We start from the raw sequence: 14503 nt of genomic DNA on the forward strand, positions 1-14503 counted from the left end.
AAGGAGCCCGCATGACGCAACCCTTGCACCAGCTCTGGCCAATCGGCGGCGCCGCCTTGGTAACGCGTCCCCCGCCGTCGGCCAATCGGCCTGGCGGGCCCCGCCCCCTGGCGGTGACACCGCGAGCGCCCGCCGCGTCGCACCCGGAAGTGGCTGCCGCTGGGTCACGAGTCTTAAAGGGTGAGTCACGCGGCGGGTGATGCAACGTCTGGCAACGGGGGCCCGGGCGCGCGGCGAGCTGCTCCGAGAGCCGGCGTGACGTCACGCCACACCCGCCAGCCACTTAAAGGGCCAGACCCAGGGGAGGCGGCGGGGGCCCGGCCCCGGGACCCCAGGACCAACCCCTCTCCCAAACAGCCCCTCCCATCCCAGGGACCCCCTAGGGTAACACCCCCCCAAACCCTCCCGTCCCAGGGACGCCCTAGGGTAACACCCAACTCCCAGGGCCAGCCCCCCAAGAGCCCCCCATCTCAGGGCCAGCCCCCCCCACGACCCTCCCATTCCAGGGACCCGGCAACACCCCCCCCTCCCGGGGCCAGGCCCCCCCCAGGACCTCCCCATCCCAGGGACCCCCTAGGGCAACACCCCCCCTCCCGGGGCCAGGCCCCCCCCAAGAGCCCCCCATCTCAGGGCCAGCCCCCCCCACGACCCTCCCATCCCAGGGACCCGGCAACACCCCCCCTCCCGGGGCCAGGCCCCCCCAAGAACCCCCCATCTCAGGGCCAGCCCCCCCAGGACCTCCCCATCCCAGGGACTCCCTAGGGTAACACCCCCCCAAACCCTCCCATCCCAGGGACCCCCTAGGGTAATGCTCTCCTGGGCCAGCTCTCCTTGGGGCCAGCTTGCCCCCACCAGGGGCCAGCTCCTCCCCTAAAGAGCCGCCCATCCCAAGGACCTCCTAGGGTAATGCCCCCTCCTGGGTCCAGGCCCCCACTATCCCAGGGTCCCCCCTGGGGCAACACCACCTTCCTTGGCCAGCCCCCCCCATCCCAGGGCCTACCCCAGAGCAGGGATCCCCCCGGGTACCTCCCCCCCAGACCAGAGAACCCCACTGAGGCTCCCCCCTGTCACAGGGTCCCCGGGCGATGCTCTGGGACAGCTCCCTACGAAGCCAGGCAGGACTCTGGGGGACCCTCCTCTCTGAGCAGCCTGTCCCCAGGGCAAGAAGCTCACACGGCTTCCACCTTCCTGGGTCTGACCCTGGAGCCTTCAGCATCCTCTGCCCCTCCCTGCGCTTCCCACAGCCGGTCCGCCCAAGCAGGGTCCTGGGGGGCCCAGAGGGTCCTGCCCCCCAACTCCGCAGTCAGACGGGACTCTCAGCCAGCCAGGAAAACAGAAGGTTTATTAGACGACAGGAACATGGTCTAAAACGGAGCTTGTAGGTACAAAGACCAGGACCCCTCAGTCAGGTCCATCTTGGGGGGCAGGGAGGCCAGAGCCCCATCTGGGCCTCCCCCCATTTCCCCAGCCAGCTCCAAACTGAAACTCTCCAGCCCCTTCTCCGGCCTTTGTCCCTTTCCCGGGCCAGGAGGCCACCTGATCTCTTTGTTCCCCAACCCCTTCAGTTGGCACCTTGCAGGGGAAGGGCCCAGGCCATCAGTCCCCAGGAGACAGGGTGTCAGCCATCCTCTGTGCAGACGCCATCACACTGGTCCCCTAGGGCGCCGCCACAATCACACCCCATTAGCCCCCCACCTAGATACTTAAGAAATGCCTGGGGAAACTGAGGCACCCACACAGTGTTCAGAGAGAACATTAAGAACATTCCAACTTCGTCACACCACGCCAAAGATCCCCCAAGACAAGGGCCTGCAGCCCCTGGGGAGGGGCAGACAAGGATCCTCCAGGCCAGAGACCCCCCCCCAGGGCTAGGACCCCCAAACCCATAGGGCCTCAGGGAGCCCTGGGGCAAGGGCTCCTGCAGGAACATTCCTGGCCTATGTCAGGGAGCCCCCCAGGGCTAAGGCCTCCCTGGGATCCCCCCATGCCAGAGGAGCCCCAGGGGGAGGTGCTGGGGACAGTCTGAGCACATCCCAGTAGAGCTCAGAGGGCTGAGCCCCCAAACCCCCCTAGGAAGGAGAGGTTCCACATGAACCCCAAGGGCGTGAGGGAGGCAGCCTGGGCATGGGGTCACATGCCCTGTCTCTGGAGTCTCTAGTGGCCACCTATGGGCAGGGCCTTGGCTTCCCCTTTCACTCCCATGACCGTGGGGCTCAGCTCCCTCCGAGAGGAGCACCCCACTCTGCCCCAGCACCCCTCTCCACACGCCAGGGTCCCCCGGCCTGTACCCCAGCACTGAGGGCAGGAGGTTGGTGGGACAGCGTCAGACCTTGAACAGTTGGATATCAGGGTGGTGGGGCTGCTGGGCTCCCATGTCCCCTCAGCCAGCCCCCCAGACATGGGGGGTGGGGGGCAGCACTGGGACAGCTCCCCAGTCACCCGCCCCAGTGCTTGGCTCAGCCGCCTCCCCAGGCAGGTGGCCCTGGCCCACCTGTTACACCGATGGCCGCACCAGGGCCCAACCTGCCGCCCCAGGAACTGCCCACAGAGGAAGTTCCCCCGAACCCCCGTGAGTTAGAGCTGGGAGGGTTCGTCCCCCCGAGAAACCCAACCCCAGTGTGCCAGCCCCCCCCAGGCCACAGCTGAGGAGCCAGGGCCCTACCCCAGGCGCCACAGATTGCAGAACCCCATTGGTGCCCCTGCCATCTGGGGGGGGCTGCCCCAGCGGTGCCCCCCCAGGCTCCCACCCCAGGATCTGGGGGTGCCCCAGCGGTGTCCCCCCACCCCAGTGTCTGGGGGGCTGCCCCAGCAGTGTCCCCCAGTATGTGGGGGGTGCCCCAGCAGTGCCCCCCAGGCTTCCCACCCCAGTGTCTGGGGGGTGCCCCAGCGAAGTCCCCCCCGCCCGGGGCCTTGGAACAGCCGGCGGGGGGGGTGGGGACCCGGCCCGAGGAGCCCAGCCCGGGTTTTCCCCGGAGCCCGGTGCATGCTGGGATAGCAACCCCTCCGCCCTGGGGCGCGGGGCACGCTGGGAACGGAATCCCCAGGGCTGCCCCTGGCCCCCACTGCGCATGCCCGGGAGGAAGCTCCCTGCTCTGCCCCCTCCTCTTCCTGGCACTGGCTCCGCTCCGGAGGGGGGAGGGCGCGAGGGGCCGCCGCGAGACCCCCCCGCCCCGCCATGAGCCGAGGTAGGGCCCGGGGCCGCCCCCCCCGCCGCTGGGGCCGGCCGCTCCCCCCCGGGGGGCCGCCCCCCTGCACGGGGCGGGGCGGGGGGAGCCCGGGGCCGCCCCCCTGCAGGGCCCCGAGCCGGGGGGGGGCCCCGGGCCGGGGGGGTGCAGGGGGCAGCGGGCCGGGCCGGGCCCGCTCGGGGGGGGCCTGCTCGGGGGGGGCGGCCGGGCCCGGGCTGGCCCCTCGGTGCCCGGCGCTGCAGGGACACGGGGCGGGACCAGCCCGGCCCCCCCCGCCACGCCCCTGTGTGCCCCGGAGCTGGGGGGCCGCGGCTCCCCGGGGGCGGGGCGGGGCGGGGCGGGGCGGGGCGGGGGGCCGGGCTGGCGCGGGACGGTCGCGGCCCGGGGGGTGGGGAGGAGGGTCCCGGGTTCGAGGCAGGCTGCCGGGAAGCGAGACCCCTGGCGCGGGCTGGGTCCCGGCTTGCGCCCGTCCGCCTGTGGCATGGGCAGAGGGCCCCGCCGCCAGGGGCACAGCAGCCCCACGGAGGAATGGGGACGGGGTCTCCTCTGCGCGCGTACAGCGCCTGGCGCGGGCGATCGAGCTCCCCCCGGGGCTGGGGGCCTGGGGCATTGGTCCGGCTGGGCGGGCGACTCTCTCCAGAGCTCCGGGCCTAGGCGCAGCTGCCAGCACCCTCTGCTGCCCCCACCCACCCCCACGCCCCTGGTCTGAGCTGGGGTCCTGCCCCTGGAGCTAACGGCTGCTGGGCTGGGACCCCGGTGCTCCTGGCCTGCGGGAGGCGCGACCCGCAGTTGGTTCAGGGAGCAGCTTGAGCCCCGTTTTCTCCCACGCCCGGGTACAGAGGCGCTGTTCATGTGTAGTGCCCTTCCCTGGGCCTTGTTGGGCGCTAATCGACGCTGTCCCTGCAGGACTCCTGGGACCCCCGCAGCCAGCTGTTTCCCTGAGCCCTTCTCCCCAGCTGTCCCAGATAGGAGTCCCTGGGCCTGACACTGAAATGCAGCCACCTCTGGGGTGGGATGTGGCAGCTGTTTTAACACTCCCCAATAACCCCGGGGGGCATGGGGCCAGAAATACTGTTAATTGAGTCTCCCTGTGTTTTTATCCTGTGGATCAGCATCAGAAATCTGGGCTTCCAGGGCCCAGATCCTGGCAGCATCCCTCAGCGTGGGGGGCATCATCTCTGGGGCATTGTCCGGTTGGGCACATGCCATGTCTGTCAGGCCGTGCTGAATCCCAAAGGCGGAACCGTCCTCCCATCCCAGGCCCCTCGCCTCGGCATTTGGGCAGGGAGTGCCGCAGGCCGCATGCGTGTCCTGGCTTCCCACCTCTGAGCTCGCTGTCTCCCAGCCTCTCGGTTCTCATTTTTCAGCCCCAGAGCTAGCGAGAGAATCCGGCCCCATCACAGCCCTGGGAACCTGGGGTAAACCCTGCCTCTCCTGCTGCTGCCCGGCCTCTGGCAGCTCGGATGGACCTGACCAGCTCGCGGTGGGAGCTGGGTTTGGTGGCTTCTGGTGCATTTCCCAGCAGAAACCCTGCTGAGCTCTAGCCCCTGGGAGGCAGGTGCTGGGCTTGCCGGGGAGCCCCAGTCTTCGCGCACTGGGGGTGCCGCGGCTCATGCTTGGATCCTGCAGCACCAGGGTGGCTCCCTGAGGCCACTCAAGTGACGCCTTCCCATTGCGGGAGGAGACATGGCCCCTGCGTTGACCTGGACGCCTCTTTAGCTCACACTGGGGTTGTCAGGCTGGAGGAGAGGGACTGGAGCCAGGATCCTGGGTCTAGCCCTAGCTCCGGGATTGGGGGTCTAGTGGTTAGAGCAGGGGGCTGGAGCCAGGACTTCTGGGTTCTCTCCGCAGCTCTGACTCACTGTGTGCCTTCCAACTAACCCCTTCTCCCTTCTGTGTCCCCATCTATAGCTCGGGAGTAGCAGTGAGGGTCCCTGCACCCGGGGCTCAGCGCTGCCCTGTGCCCAGGAGCCGAGCCTGCCGGGCACGGGCCTGAGCTCAGAGCCCAGCAGAGAGGAGCCAGGTCTCTGTGCCGGGCGCCCTAGGCCCTGCCCAGTGGGCCATGGGGGCTGTTCACCCCGCTGAGGCCGGCACTGAGGTGGGACCCTCCTTCCTCTCTTCCAGGCGTGGGCTAGCATCGGCTGCGGCGAGCTCGCAGCTGTGGCGGACGGAGTCGCCGGCGCTTCCCGGGTGAGGGTGCCCGGCCATGAGTGCAGGAGGGCAGCGTGTGCGCACTTAACGCCAGCATGTTCGCAGCCATGAGCAGGTAGGAGCCGGGCTCGGCCCCCATGCCAGGGCCCGGCAGGGATTAAGGGACCCGGCAGCTGTTTGCCTTCTCACCGCAGGGCCCCGGCAGCGGTTAGTAGGTCAGGCGCGGCCGGGGATTAACGGGGGGAGGATTACAGGATGCCAGGGTCTGGGGCAGCGTGGGGCTGAGAACATGCAGGCTTCTGACGCCCCTCACTCCCAACCCGCAGCCCCTGCTAGTTCAGCCCTGGGCTCCCCTCAGCTCTGCCGGTGCCCCTCACTCCTGATTCCCAGCCCTGGGCTCCCCCCAGTTCTGCCGGTGCCCCTCGCTCCCAACCCGCAGCCCCCTAGGCGTCCCTGGGAGCAACTCCCTGGCTGTTCCCTGAGGGGAGCTGGGCGGCCCCTTTGCTTGCTCAGACTGTCTGGTTCCTGCTCCCAGGAGTCTTTGGGCAGCTGGATCCAGCCCTGCCCCACACCATAACTCCTCCTACTTAGCCCCTCCCACTGGACCCCATAACTCCTCCCACCCTAGACCCCCACTCCATCCCATGACACCCATCCCCTTGCTGCTTGGCGGGTGCTGTCTGTCTCTGTCTGTCCCCCGCTAACCCAGCGCCTCAGTAGGTATCCGAGCGAGGCCGGGGCACAATGAATGGTGGTGATGAGCCCGCTGGTGGAGATCCAGGTGGGTGCCCGGTGGCTGTGCCCGTGGGATGGCAGCGGAAGGTGGAGGAGGGCACCGTGCAGTATATCAGGTAGGGCTTCCCCCTCAGTGTTGGCCCCCCAGCTTCCCCCCCCCCGGGCGGGGCTCCCCAGCCGGCCCTGACCCCCTCCCCCCGTCCTCTCTCAGTCCTAGTGGCACGAATCTCACCTCGCTGGAGCAGACCCGCGCCTACCTCCTGACAGACGGCACCTGCAAGTGTGGCCTGGAGTGTCCGCTCAACGTGCACAAGGTACCGGGGAGGCCAGGGGCTGGGCAGGCTGGGGGCAAGGATGGTGGGGGCCCATATGGGTTGGGGTCGGGACCAGGGTGGGCTGGAGACAAGGGGGCTGGAAGCCCGGGCAGGGGGGCCTGGGGCTCAGGCGGCCTGGGGATATGATGCCCCTTGGGGTCTCACCCTCCTGCTTCCCAGTGGCTGGGGGCTGCAGCCTGGAGGGACCCGACTCCAGTCGTGGGGGATTCGCCCCATGCGAAGGAGTCTGGGGGGGCACTGCCAGGACACACTGCCCTGGGCTCAGATTCCTTGTCCACCTTGACAGCTGCTGTGGGTCAGGAGTGAGGGTCAGAATAGGCAGGCGCTGCGGAAGAGCCCCCCGCCCCCCCAGCTCTGCCGGTGCCCCTCACTCCCGACCCGCAGCCCCCTACTAGCCCGGCCCGGGGCTCCCCCTCCCCCCCAGCTCAGCCGGTGCCCCTCAGTCCCCAGGATGCGACTGTGACGTCCTTTTCTCCCCCCCCCGTCAGGTTTTCAACTTCAACCCGGGGGCTGTGGTGGTGCCGCGGGGGGGGGCCGGGGCCCAGGGCGACCAGGACATGACCAAGCTGTGCAACCATCGCCGGAAAACCGTCGCCATGGCCACCCTGTACCGCAGCATGGAGAGCACCGCGCCCCTGGGCCTGCCGTGCCTGGGCCCAGGTAACAGGCGGCCCCCGGGGCCCATCCTCCCCCCCCCCCCCCCTCGTGGCCCGTCCTTCCCTCCAGCTCTCCCAGGGCCCATCTGGGCTCCCCCAGGCCCCCACCCAGCACATCCTCCCCCTGCCCCTCATGGCTCCACCCCTGCCAGTCCCACCCTCCCCCGGGACTTGATCTGCCTCCCCGATCCAACACCTGCCCCTGCCCTGGATCCTGCCAGTAGAACCTGTCCCGGCCCCTCCCAGAACCTGAGCCCCACGCTCCCCACCCCCAAATCCTGCAGACCCTGCCCCCACCCTGCGCTGGCTCTCGTCATCCTGGCTGAGGGGAGGGAGGACCTGGGGCGGCCCCAGCCTCAGTCCTGTCCCGCGAGCACCCCGGGCAGCTGTGGGGTGAGGGGTGCGTGGGCCCAGCCTGGCCTGCCCGGGCGCTGAGCCCCCCCTGCGGTTTGTTGCAGGGGTCGGGCAGAGCCAGACGTACCACTCAAGCATCGCCAGCTGCCATCCGCCAGCGCCCTTCGGCAGAGTGCCCGGCCCGGAGGGCAAGGGTCCCGGCAAGCCCCAGCCCATGGAGAAGGCCCCAGAGGCGCGAACGGAGCCCTGCCTGGCCTGCCCTGGAGACCGGCCCACCAGCACCCGGCCCAGCCAGGCCTCGTCCTTCCCACGTCACCACAGCGCCCTCTTCGGGGACGTCTTCCCGGGCAGGACGCCCTGCGTCAGCTCCATCAACGGCGCTTACCCGGCGCGCCCGGCCTTCCCCCTGCAGAGCTTTGGCCTGGAGCCCCTGGACGCGGTCCCCCGGCCCTTCCCCCTGGGTTCCCCCGCCGGCCTCCCCTTCCCCCCACCAGACGAGATGATGCCACCTGCTGTCCCCAGCCCCCTGGGGAAGCCTCCGCTCCCCGCCACGCCGCCCCCCGAGGGGGCCCCCACCTGGAGCAGCCGCGCTTGCCCCATGCCAGCAGGGGCCTCCCTCGGCAGGCTGGCTGCCTCCACTGCGCTCTCCTCCGTCTCGTCGCCAGGGGGCAGCGCCGAGCTGTCCCCGCAGTGCTCCCGCCCCTCCTCCGCCTCCTCGGAGCCCGGGGGGCCCCCGCTGGGCCCCAGGCCCCCTGCAGGGGCCCCCCAGCCCTGCAAGGACGAGGCGCCCCCCAGCAATGCCTTAGCCAACCAAAGCAGCAATAACCTGCCAGTGCCCTTAGGCGCCGTGCCCGAGGGCAAGGGGCCGTCTGGCTTCCTGGGCCTGCCCCTGAGCCAGCTGCTTCAGCAGCCGGGTGCCCCCTCCTTCCCCGCCAGCAGCCTGCTGAGCGCGGCCGCCAAGGCCCAGCTGGCCAGCCAGCGGCACGCCGACGAGCCCCCCTCTAGCACTTTACCCGGGCACCTGCTGGGCTCCAACGTGCTGCTCTCCGTGGTGGGCGGGCGGGCGCTGCCCAAGCCCCGGCACCAGCGCCGTACGCCCACCGTGCTGCGGCTGCTGAAGGACTCCCAGCAGGGCCCAGCCGGGCCGGAGGAGGCCCCCCCACACCGGGCCCGGCCCAGAGAGCAGCCCCCCCGGCCGCCCCCGGGGGCTGCCCCACCGCCCGGGGAGGCCAAGGGCAGCCCCCTGGCCCCCCTCGCCCCCAGCCAGCCGCTGTCATCCCTGCTGAACCTGCTGGGCACCCAGCCCCCTGGCCTGCCCCCGCTGCCCCTGGGCGACAGCCCCCCCGGCCTCCTGCCCTCCTTCCAGGACTTCAACAGTCAACTCCTCAGCCTCCTCAGCCAGCTGGCCTCCACCTCCTCCGACCTGGCCTCAGGGAGCGCCCCCCAGCCGAAAGCGCCCGCCCCCAGCACCGCCACAGGTAGGGACCAACGGGGGGGACGGGGCCCTGGCTGCTAGCCAGGCTGGGGGGGTGGTGAGAGCCGGGCAAGAGGTGGGGCTGGCTCGTGGGGACCCAGGCAGGGCTTTGGCTGAAGATGCCAGAGCCTCGCGGGGGGGGCGGGAGAGCTGCAGCACGTGCTGGGGGGCAGCACCCACCAGTCCCCTCTGACCGAGCCCTTCTCCCTTGCAGGTGCCACCGTCTCGCCAGCCGCCACCAAAGCAGCCTCGGGCTGCGGCCCTAGCAGCGGTGCCGGGGAGGGCAACCTGGGGGTCCCGCGGGTCCCGCTGCCCACAGGCCCCGAGCCCTTCCCCTTCCTGGGCCAGGAGCAGGTGCTGCCCTTCGGAGGCTCCCTGCCCCCTGGCCTCCTCCAGGGCGGCTTCCTCGGCTCCTTGCCCTTCTCCCTGGCCCTGAGCCAGCCGCAGCTGCTGGGCTGCCCGGGGCAGGGGGAGGCGCCGCTGCCCGCCCTGGGCCTGCCGGGCGAGCCGGAGGGGCAGGGACTGCAGACCCTGCTCATGGCCTCGCTGCTGCAGAGCCAGCCTCAGTCACCCCTGCTGGGCCTCGGCCTGCCCGGCCTGGACCTGCTCCAGCAGCCTGGCGGCCTCCTCCCGGCCCTGCTGCCCCTGCCCGACCCGCCCTGCCAGGGGGACCTCCCGGATGGGCCCCTGCAGCCCCTGCTCTTCCCGGCGCTGCCCACCTCGCCCGCCGTCCTCGCTTTAAACTCGGCTCTGCTGGCAGCCGGCCTGGCAGCCCCCGACGCCCAGGTAAGGCCGGGCCCCAGGGGTGGGTGGGCACCCGGCTCTCCTCACAACTGGGTGGGTGGCATGTCTCAGTGCCGGGGGGGCTCTCTGGGCATGCCCCAAGCAAAGCACTCAGCTCCTCTGTGGCCATCCAGCAGGGGGCACTTCTTGGGGGTGGGGATGAGCGGGGGGATTAGGGCATCACCTCAGCCCTGCTCTGTCTTTGGGGCTGGGGCGGGGAGGGCGGGCGTCTCCCCAGCCCTGCTCTCTCCGACCTGATGCTACGTTCTGCGCCCCCAGCCTGGTGTCGCTGGCTCGCCCATGGCACCTACCTCGACCGGCACGATGCCCACGACTACTGAGGCTCCCGGCGCCGAGGGCAGGGCCCCTGAGCCCCCTGGCGCCTTCGGCAGCGCCCCGGTGCCCCCCAGCTCCTCCGGGAGGCTCCACCCACTGCTGCCCCCACTGGTCTGCCCGCTGCTGAGTGCTGCGCTGCTGGGTGAGTGGTGCCCCGTTTGCTGGGGGGCGGGGGTAACTGGGCGGTCCCTGAGGTGCAGCAGGCCGAGCCATGGGAGCAGGGCCCAACCTGTGGTAATAAAGTGTGCGGATGACACGAAGCTGGGAGGCATTGCCAATTCAGAGCAGGACTGGGAGATCCTACAGGAGGATCTGGATGACCTTGTAAACTGAAGTAATAGTAATAGGATGAAATTTAATAGTGAGAAGTGCAAGGTCAGGCATTTAGGGATTAATAACAAGAATTTTAGTCATAAGCTGGGGAGGCATCAATTAGAAGTAACGGAGGAGGAGAAGGACCTCGGAGTATTGGTTGATCACAGGATGACTACGAGCCGCCAATGTGACATGGCCATGAAAGACGCGAATGCAGCCTTGGGATGCATCAGGCGAGGTATTTCCAGTCGAGATCAGGTTTTAGCACCGTTATACAAGGCACTGGTGAGACCTCACCTGGAATATTGTGAGCAGTTCTGGTCTCCCACGTTTAAGAAGGATGAATTCAAACTGGAACAGGTACAGAGAAGGGCTCCTAGGATGATCCGAGGAATGGAAAACCTGCCTTATGAAAGGAGATTCGGGGAGCTTGGCTTGTTCAGCCTAACCAAAAGAAGGTTGAGGGGAGATACGATTGCTCTCTATAAATCTATCAGAGGGCTAAATACCGGGGAGGGAGAGGAATTATTTAAGCTCAGTACCAATGTGGACACAAGAACAAATGGATATAAACTGGCCATTGGGAAGTTTAGACTTGAAATTAGATGAAGGTTTCTAACCATCAGAGGAGTGAAGTTCTGGAACAGCCTTCCAAGGGGAGGCAAAAGACCTATCTGGCTTTAAGATTAAGCTCGGGAAGTTTATGGAGGAGATGGTATGATGGGATGTGATTTTGGCAATTAATTGATCTTTAACTATTCATGGTAAATAGGCCCAATGGCCATGATGGGATGTTAGAGGGGGTGGGATGTGAGTTACTACAGAGAATTCTTTCCTGGGTATCCGGCTGGTGAATCTTGCCCCTATGCTCAGGGTTCAGCTGATCGCCATATTTGGGGTCGGGAAGGAATTTTCCTCCCGGGCAGATTGGAAGAGGCCCTGGGGGTTTTCGCCTTCCTCTGCAGCATGGGGCACGGGTCACTTGCTGGAGGATTCTCTGCACCCTGACATCTTTAAACCACAATTTGAGGACTGCAGTAGCTCAGACAGAGGTGAGAGGTTTATCGCAGGAGTGGATGGGTGAGATTTCATGGCCTGCCTTGTGCAGGTCAGACTAGATGATCGTAATGGTCCCTTCTGACCTTGGTATCTATGACTCCGCCCCCCACTGACTCTCTCTCTCTCCCCCGCCCCCCCCCAGGTGACCTGTCGGTGCTGAGCCCCCTGGGGGCCGCCGGGAGCCCCCTGCTCCAGAGCCAGCCACAGCTGCTCTCTCCTTCCCTGCCACCGCCCCTGGGCTTCCAGCTCTTCCAGGGCCAGCCCCCCGTCGTTGGCCAGCTGGGCAGCTCTAGTCCCCTGGCCTGCCTCCTGCAGGTGAGTGTTGGGGCTGCGGCTTGGGGAAGGCTGGGGGGACTGTGCGGGGGGGTTAGACAGCTCCATGTGGGACATTTGATTCAAATAATTTAATATCTAATTTGCATATGCAGCTAGCCAGATCGGTAGCTGAAGCCCTGCACAGCAGTGGGGGGTTCAGGGGGAGGCGGAGGGGCAGGGTCCCCATCACGCCCGCCAGCTGCCCCTTCCCTGCCCCCCTCACGGCTCTTCCCTCTCCTCCCCTGGCAGCTCAACCCCGGGTTTGGCGCCCCCGAGAAGCCAGTGACGGCACTGAGCGAAGGCCCCTCTCCGAACCCGCCCAGCGTCCCAGAGCCCGAGCCGCCGGCCCCCTTTGCCCCCTTCTGCACGGACGCTGCACCCGCTGCCCTGCCAAGTGCCTTAGACTCCCCGTCAGTGCCCAGGGCCACGGACTGCCCGGCCACAAGCACCCTGGAGCCGGCCGGGCCAGGCCAGCAGGGAGCACTAGGCTTTGCCACCCCTATGGGCCAGCTGGACACAGGCGCTGCAGGACCCCCCTGCTCCAGGACCCCCCTGAAACGGGCCCGGCGCAGCGCAGAGGAGCTGAACGGCAACATCCCCCCCCGTGCGGCCCCCCGCAGAACCAAGAGCGCCCGCCGTGGGGCCGGGCGGGGCCGCGGGGCCTGGGGCCGCGGGCGGCACTTCAATGGGCAGGCGGGTGAGCTGGGCGAGAAGGCAGCACCCTCGGGGCACCCACCCCACCCGGCCTGGAGGTGCAATGGTGAGATCCCGGTGCCGGGCACGGCCAGCCCACTGGCCCTCAACAAAGCAGAGGAGATAAAGGTACGGAACGGGGGGCCCCTCTGGGCAGGGCAGGGGCCCGAGCCCTGGCCCAGGGGCCCCGGAAGGGGGTGCTGCAAAGCGAGTCACCAGGGTCAGGGTGAGGGCCTAGAGGCCTTGACGCTCAGGCAGGGACTGGAGCCAGATCTCGCCCCTCCTCATGCCTGCAGGGGCCGGGGCAGTCGCCCTGTGGGAGACCCAAGCCCTGGGCACAGGCTCCAGAGAGGTGGGAGGTGCCAGCCAGACTCACTGGGGGGAGGTCGGGGAGCCAGCACGGTGCCTGGCCCAGCCATGTCCTTTGTCTTTGCAGGGGAACCCCGGGAGACTGCGCCCATCCCGCCGGGGCCGGAGAAGGAAGGTCAGGTGAGTGGGGGTGTGACTAGGGATTCCTGTGCCCCCGCCCCCGGGCAGGTACCATCTGCCCCATTCCCTCCCCCATGACGTGCTCTCTTTTTGCAGCGCCCCCCGGCCTAGCACCCGCCTGGAGATGCCACGAGCAAGGGGCCCTACCACCGAGCCAGGCTCCGTCCCCACCGTAAGTGCCACCCGCGGGGTGAGGGTAGGTTGTTGGCAGCAATTGGTTTTCAGCCCAGTTCCTAGTGCCCCCCAGCTGGCAGGGACTGAGCCTCCCCATCTCTCTCCTGTTCCCCACAGGGGTGTCTGGGCCCTTCCATCAGTCTCATTCCATAGCCGCTGGCGAGAGGTCGAGCCCAGAGCAGGCCCCAGGGTCCTGACTCCTCTCCCCAGTGCCCTGGCACCATTCCTTGCCCAGCAGCACCCTCCCTTCTCACCCCCGCAGGAGGACGGCGCCCCCGGGCGGCGCCCCCGGCCTGGCCGCCCCGCCAAGAACCGCCGCCGGAAGCTGGTGACGTAGCGTTGGCCCAGAGGTACCCAGGGGAGGCGAAGTTGAGCGCGCCCCAGCGAACTGAGCAGGGGGGCGCAGCTGAGGCCCGGCCAGCCACAGCCAGGAACGAGCCCCCGCCGGGGGCCTGGCTGGAGGTGCCGTTGCTGGCAATGGGCACTTACAGCATGTTTCCTAGCACGGGCTCCTCCCAGCTGGGACTGCGGCCCCGGGGCAGCGCCAGGGGCCCGCTCCAAGCACAAGCCGTGTCTCCTGCGTGCTGCCCAGCAGGAGGCGGTGCCGGGCCGAGGCCTGCCAAAGCACTTCTGAAGCCATTCTGCAATGCAGTGAAATCCCAGGGAGCCGGGGCTGTGCTGACTCTAGGGTGTCAAGGGGGGGCACTAGCCTGTGCTGCCCCCAGCCGCTGCCGTTCTGCCCCCCCCTCGGTATCTAGGCTGGGGGGGAGGGCTCCTCCCCTACCTCAGCCCTGTGGGTGTCTCAGCAGGGCAAGGAACGCCTCAGGGGTTAGCTTAACGCACCCGCTCACCAAAAACCTCCCTGTGCCCCTCGCTGGGGGGCAGCCCCCCGGGGCAATGGTACAAAGCAATAAGCGCGGCCAGCTGGCTGCAGTGAGCCCCCGGGCCTGGGCAGAGCCTGCGGGGGCACCTGGCCCCGCCCAGTGAAGCCGGCTCAGCCATGGGGCACCGGGGGGCCAGGCCCTGGCCCTGGCCTTGTTTTATTTTCTTGTTTTTAACTCCTCCGAGAACACTCAGGTCCGGCGGCTGGCGGGGCCCAGCCGCGCCGCCAGCCCCACCCCCCCACACTACGCGCTCGCGCTCCCAGGCTGCTGGTGGGAATTATGCAAAGCGGGGGCAGGGCCCGGCGGGGTGGGGGCCAGGCCCCGCCCCCCCTCACCGACAGGGGCCTTGCTTTTGTAGACGCTCCCTTCAGGGGTCGTGTAAAAATCTGGAGCCTTCCCCTGGGGATTTGTAGCTTTTCTATGAGAGCCACTTAATTTAACAGCTGGGGGCCGAGGGCCGCTGGCTCTTCCGCGGGGATTTTGGGGTGTTTTGTATCAATTATTAAAATGTGTATTTAAAAGCCTGCTGTGTGTGGCGAGTGCCGTGAGCTCCCCCCTTGGCGCG

General features: G+C 68.3%; 1 protein-coding gene across 4 annotated transcripts; it reads left to right on the forward strand.

Moving 5' to 3' along the window:
- The first annotated feature begins 160 nt into the window (after window positions 1-160).
- Window positions 161-13886, forward strand: MBD6 (methyl-CpG binding domain protein 6). Of its 4 annotated transcripts, none has more exons than XM_078849601.1 (13): window positions 3004-3185; window positions 5310-5451; window positions 6054-6187; window positions 6283-6385; window positions 6895-7066; window positions 7521-8894; window positions 9105-9676; window positions 9953-10151; window positions 11526-11698; window positions 11948-12520; window positions 12828-12880; window positions 12977-13052; window positions 13317-13886. In XM_078849601.1, the coding sequence occupies exons 3-13, from the start codon at window positions 6081-6083 to the stop codon at window positions 13389-13391; spliced, it is 3477 nt and encodes a 1158-aa protein (XP_078705727.1). In that variant the 5' UTR covers window positions 3004-3185; window positions 5310-5451; window positions 6054-6080; the 3' UTR covers window positions 13392-13886. The 4 variants fall into 4 exon arrangements, with proteins under 4 accessions (XP_078705729.1, XP_078705730.1, XP_078705727.1 ...); XM_078849602.1 differs by having other exon boundaries at window positions 6057-6187; XM_078849603.1 differs by lacking the exon at window positions 3004-3185 and adding an exon at window positions 161-180 and having other exon boundaries at window positions 5310-6187.
- The last annotated feature ends 617 nt before the right edge of the window (window positions 13887-14503 follow it).

The sequence above is a fragment of the Lepidochelys kempii genome, chromosome 20, assembly GCF_965140285.1.
Source record: "Lepidochelys kempii isolate rLepKem1 chromosome 20, rLepKem1.hap1, whole genome shotgun sequence".
NCBI lineage: Eukaryota > Metazoa > Chordata > Testudines > Cheloniidae > Lepidochelys > Lepidochelys kempii.

What these genes read in the sequence shown, in the direction of transcription:
- MBD6 (XM_078849603.1), top strand. Translation starts at nt 6,081, where the DNA reads ATGAATGGTGGTGATGAGCCCGCTGGTGGAGATCCAGGTGGGTGCCCG. An exon ending in GTCCGCTCAACGTGCACAAG is followed by an intron (nt 6,386 to 6,894) that starts GTACCGGGGAGG and finishes CCCCCCCGTCAG; the next exon opens with GTTTTCAACTTCAACCCGGG. An exon ending in ACAAAGCAGAGGAGATAAAG is followed by an intron (nt 12,521 to 12,827) that starts GTACGGAACGGG and finishes TTGTCTTTGCAG; the next exon opens with GGGAACCCCGGGAGACTGCG.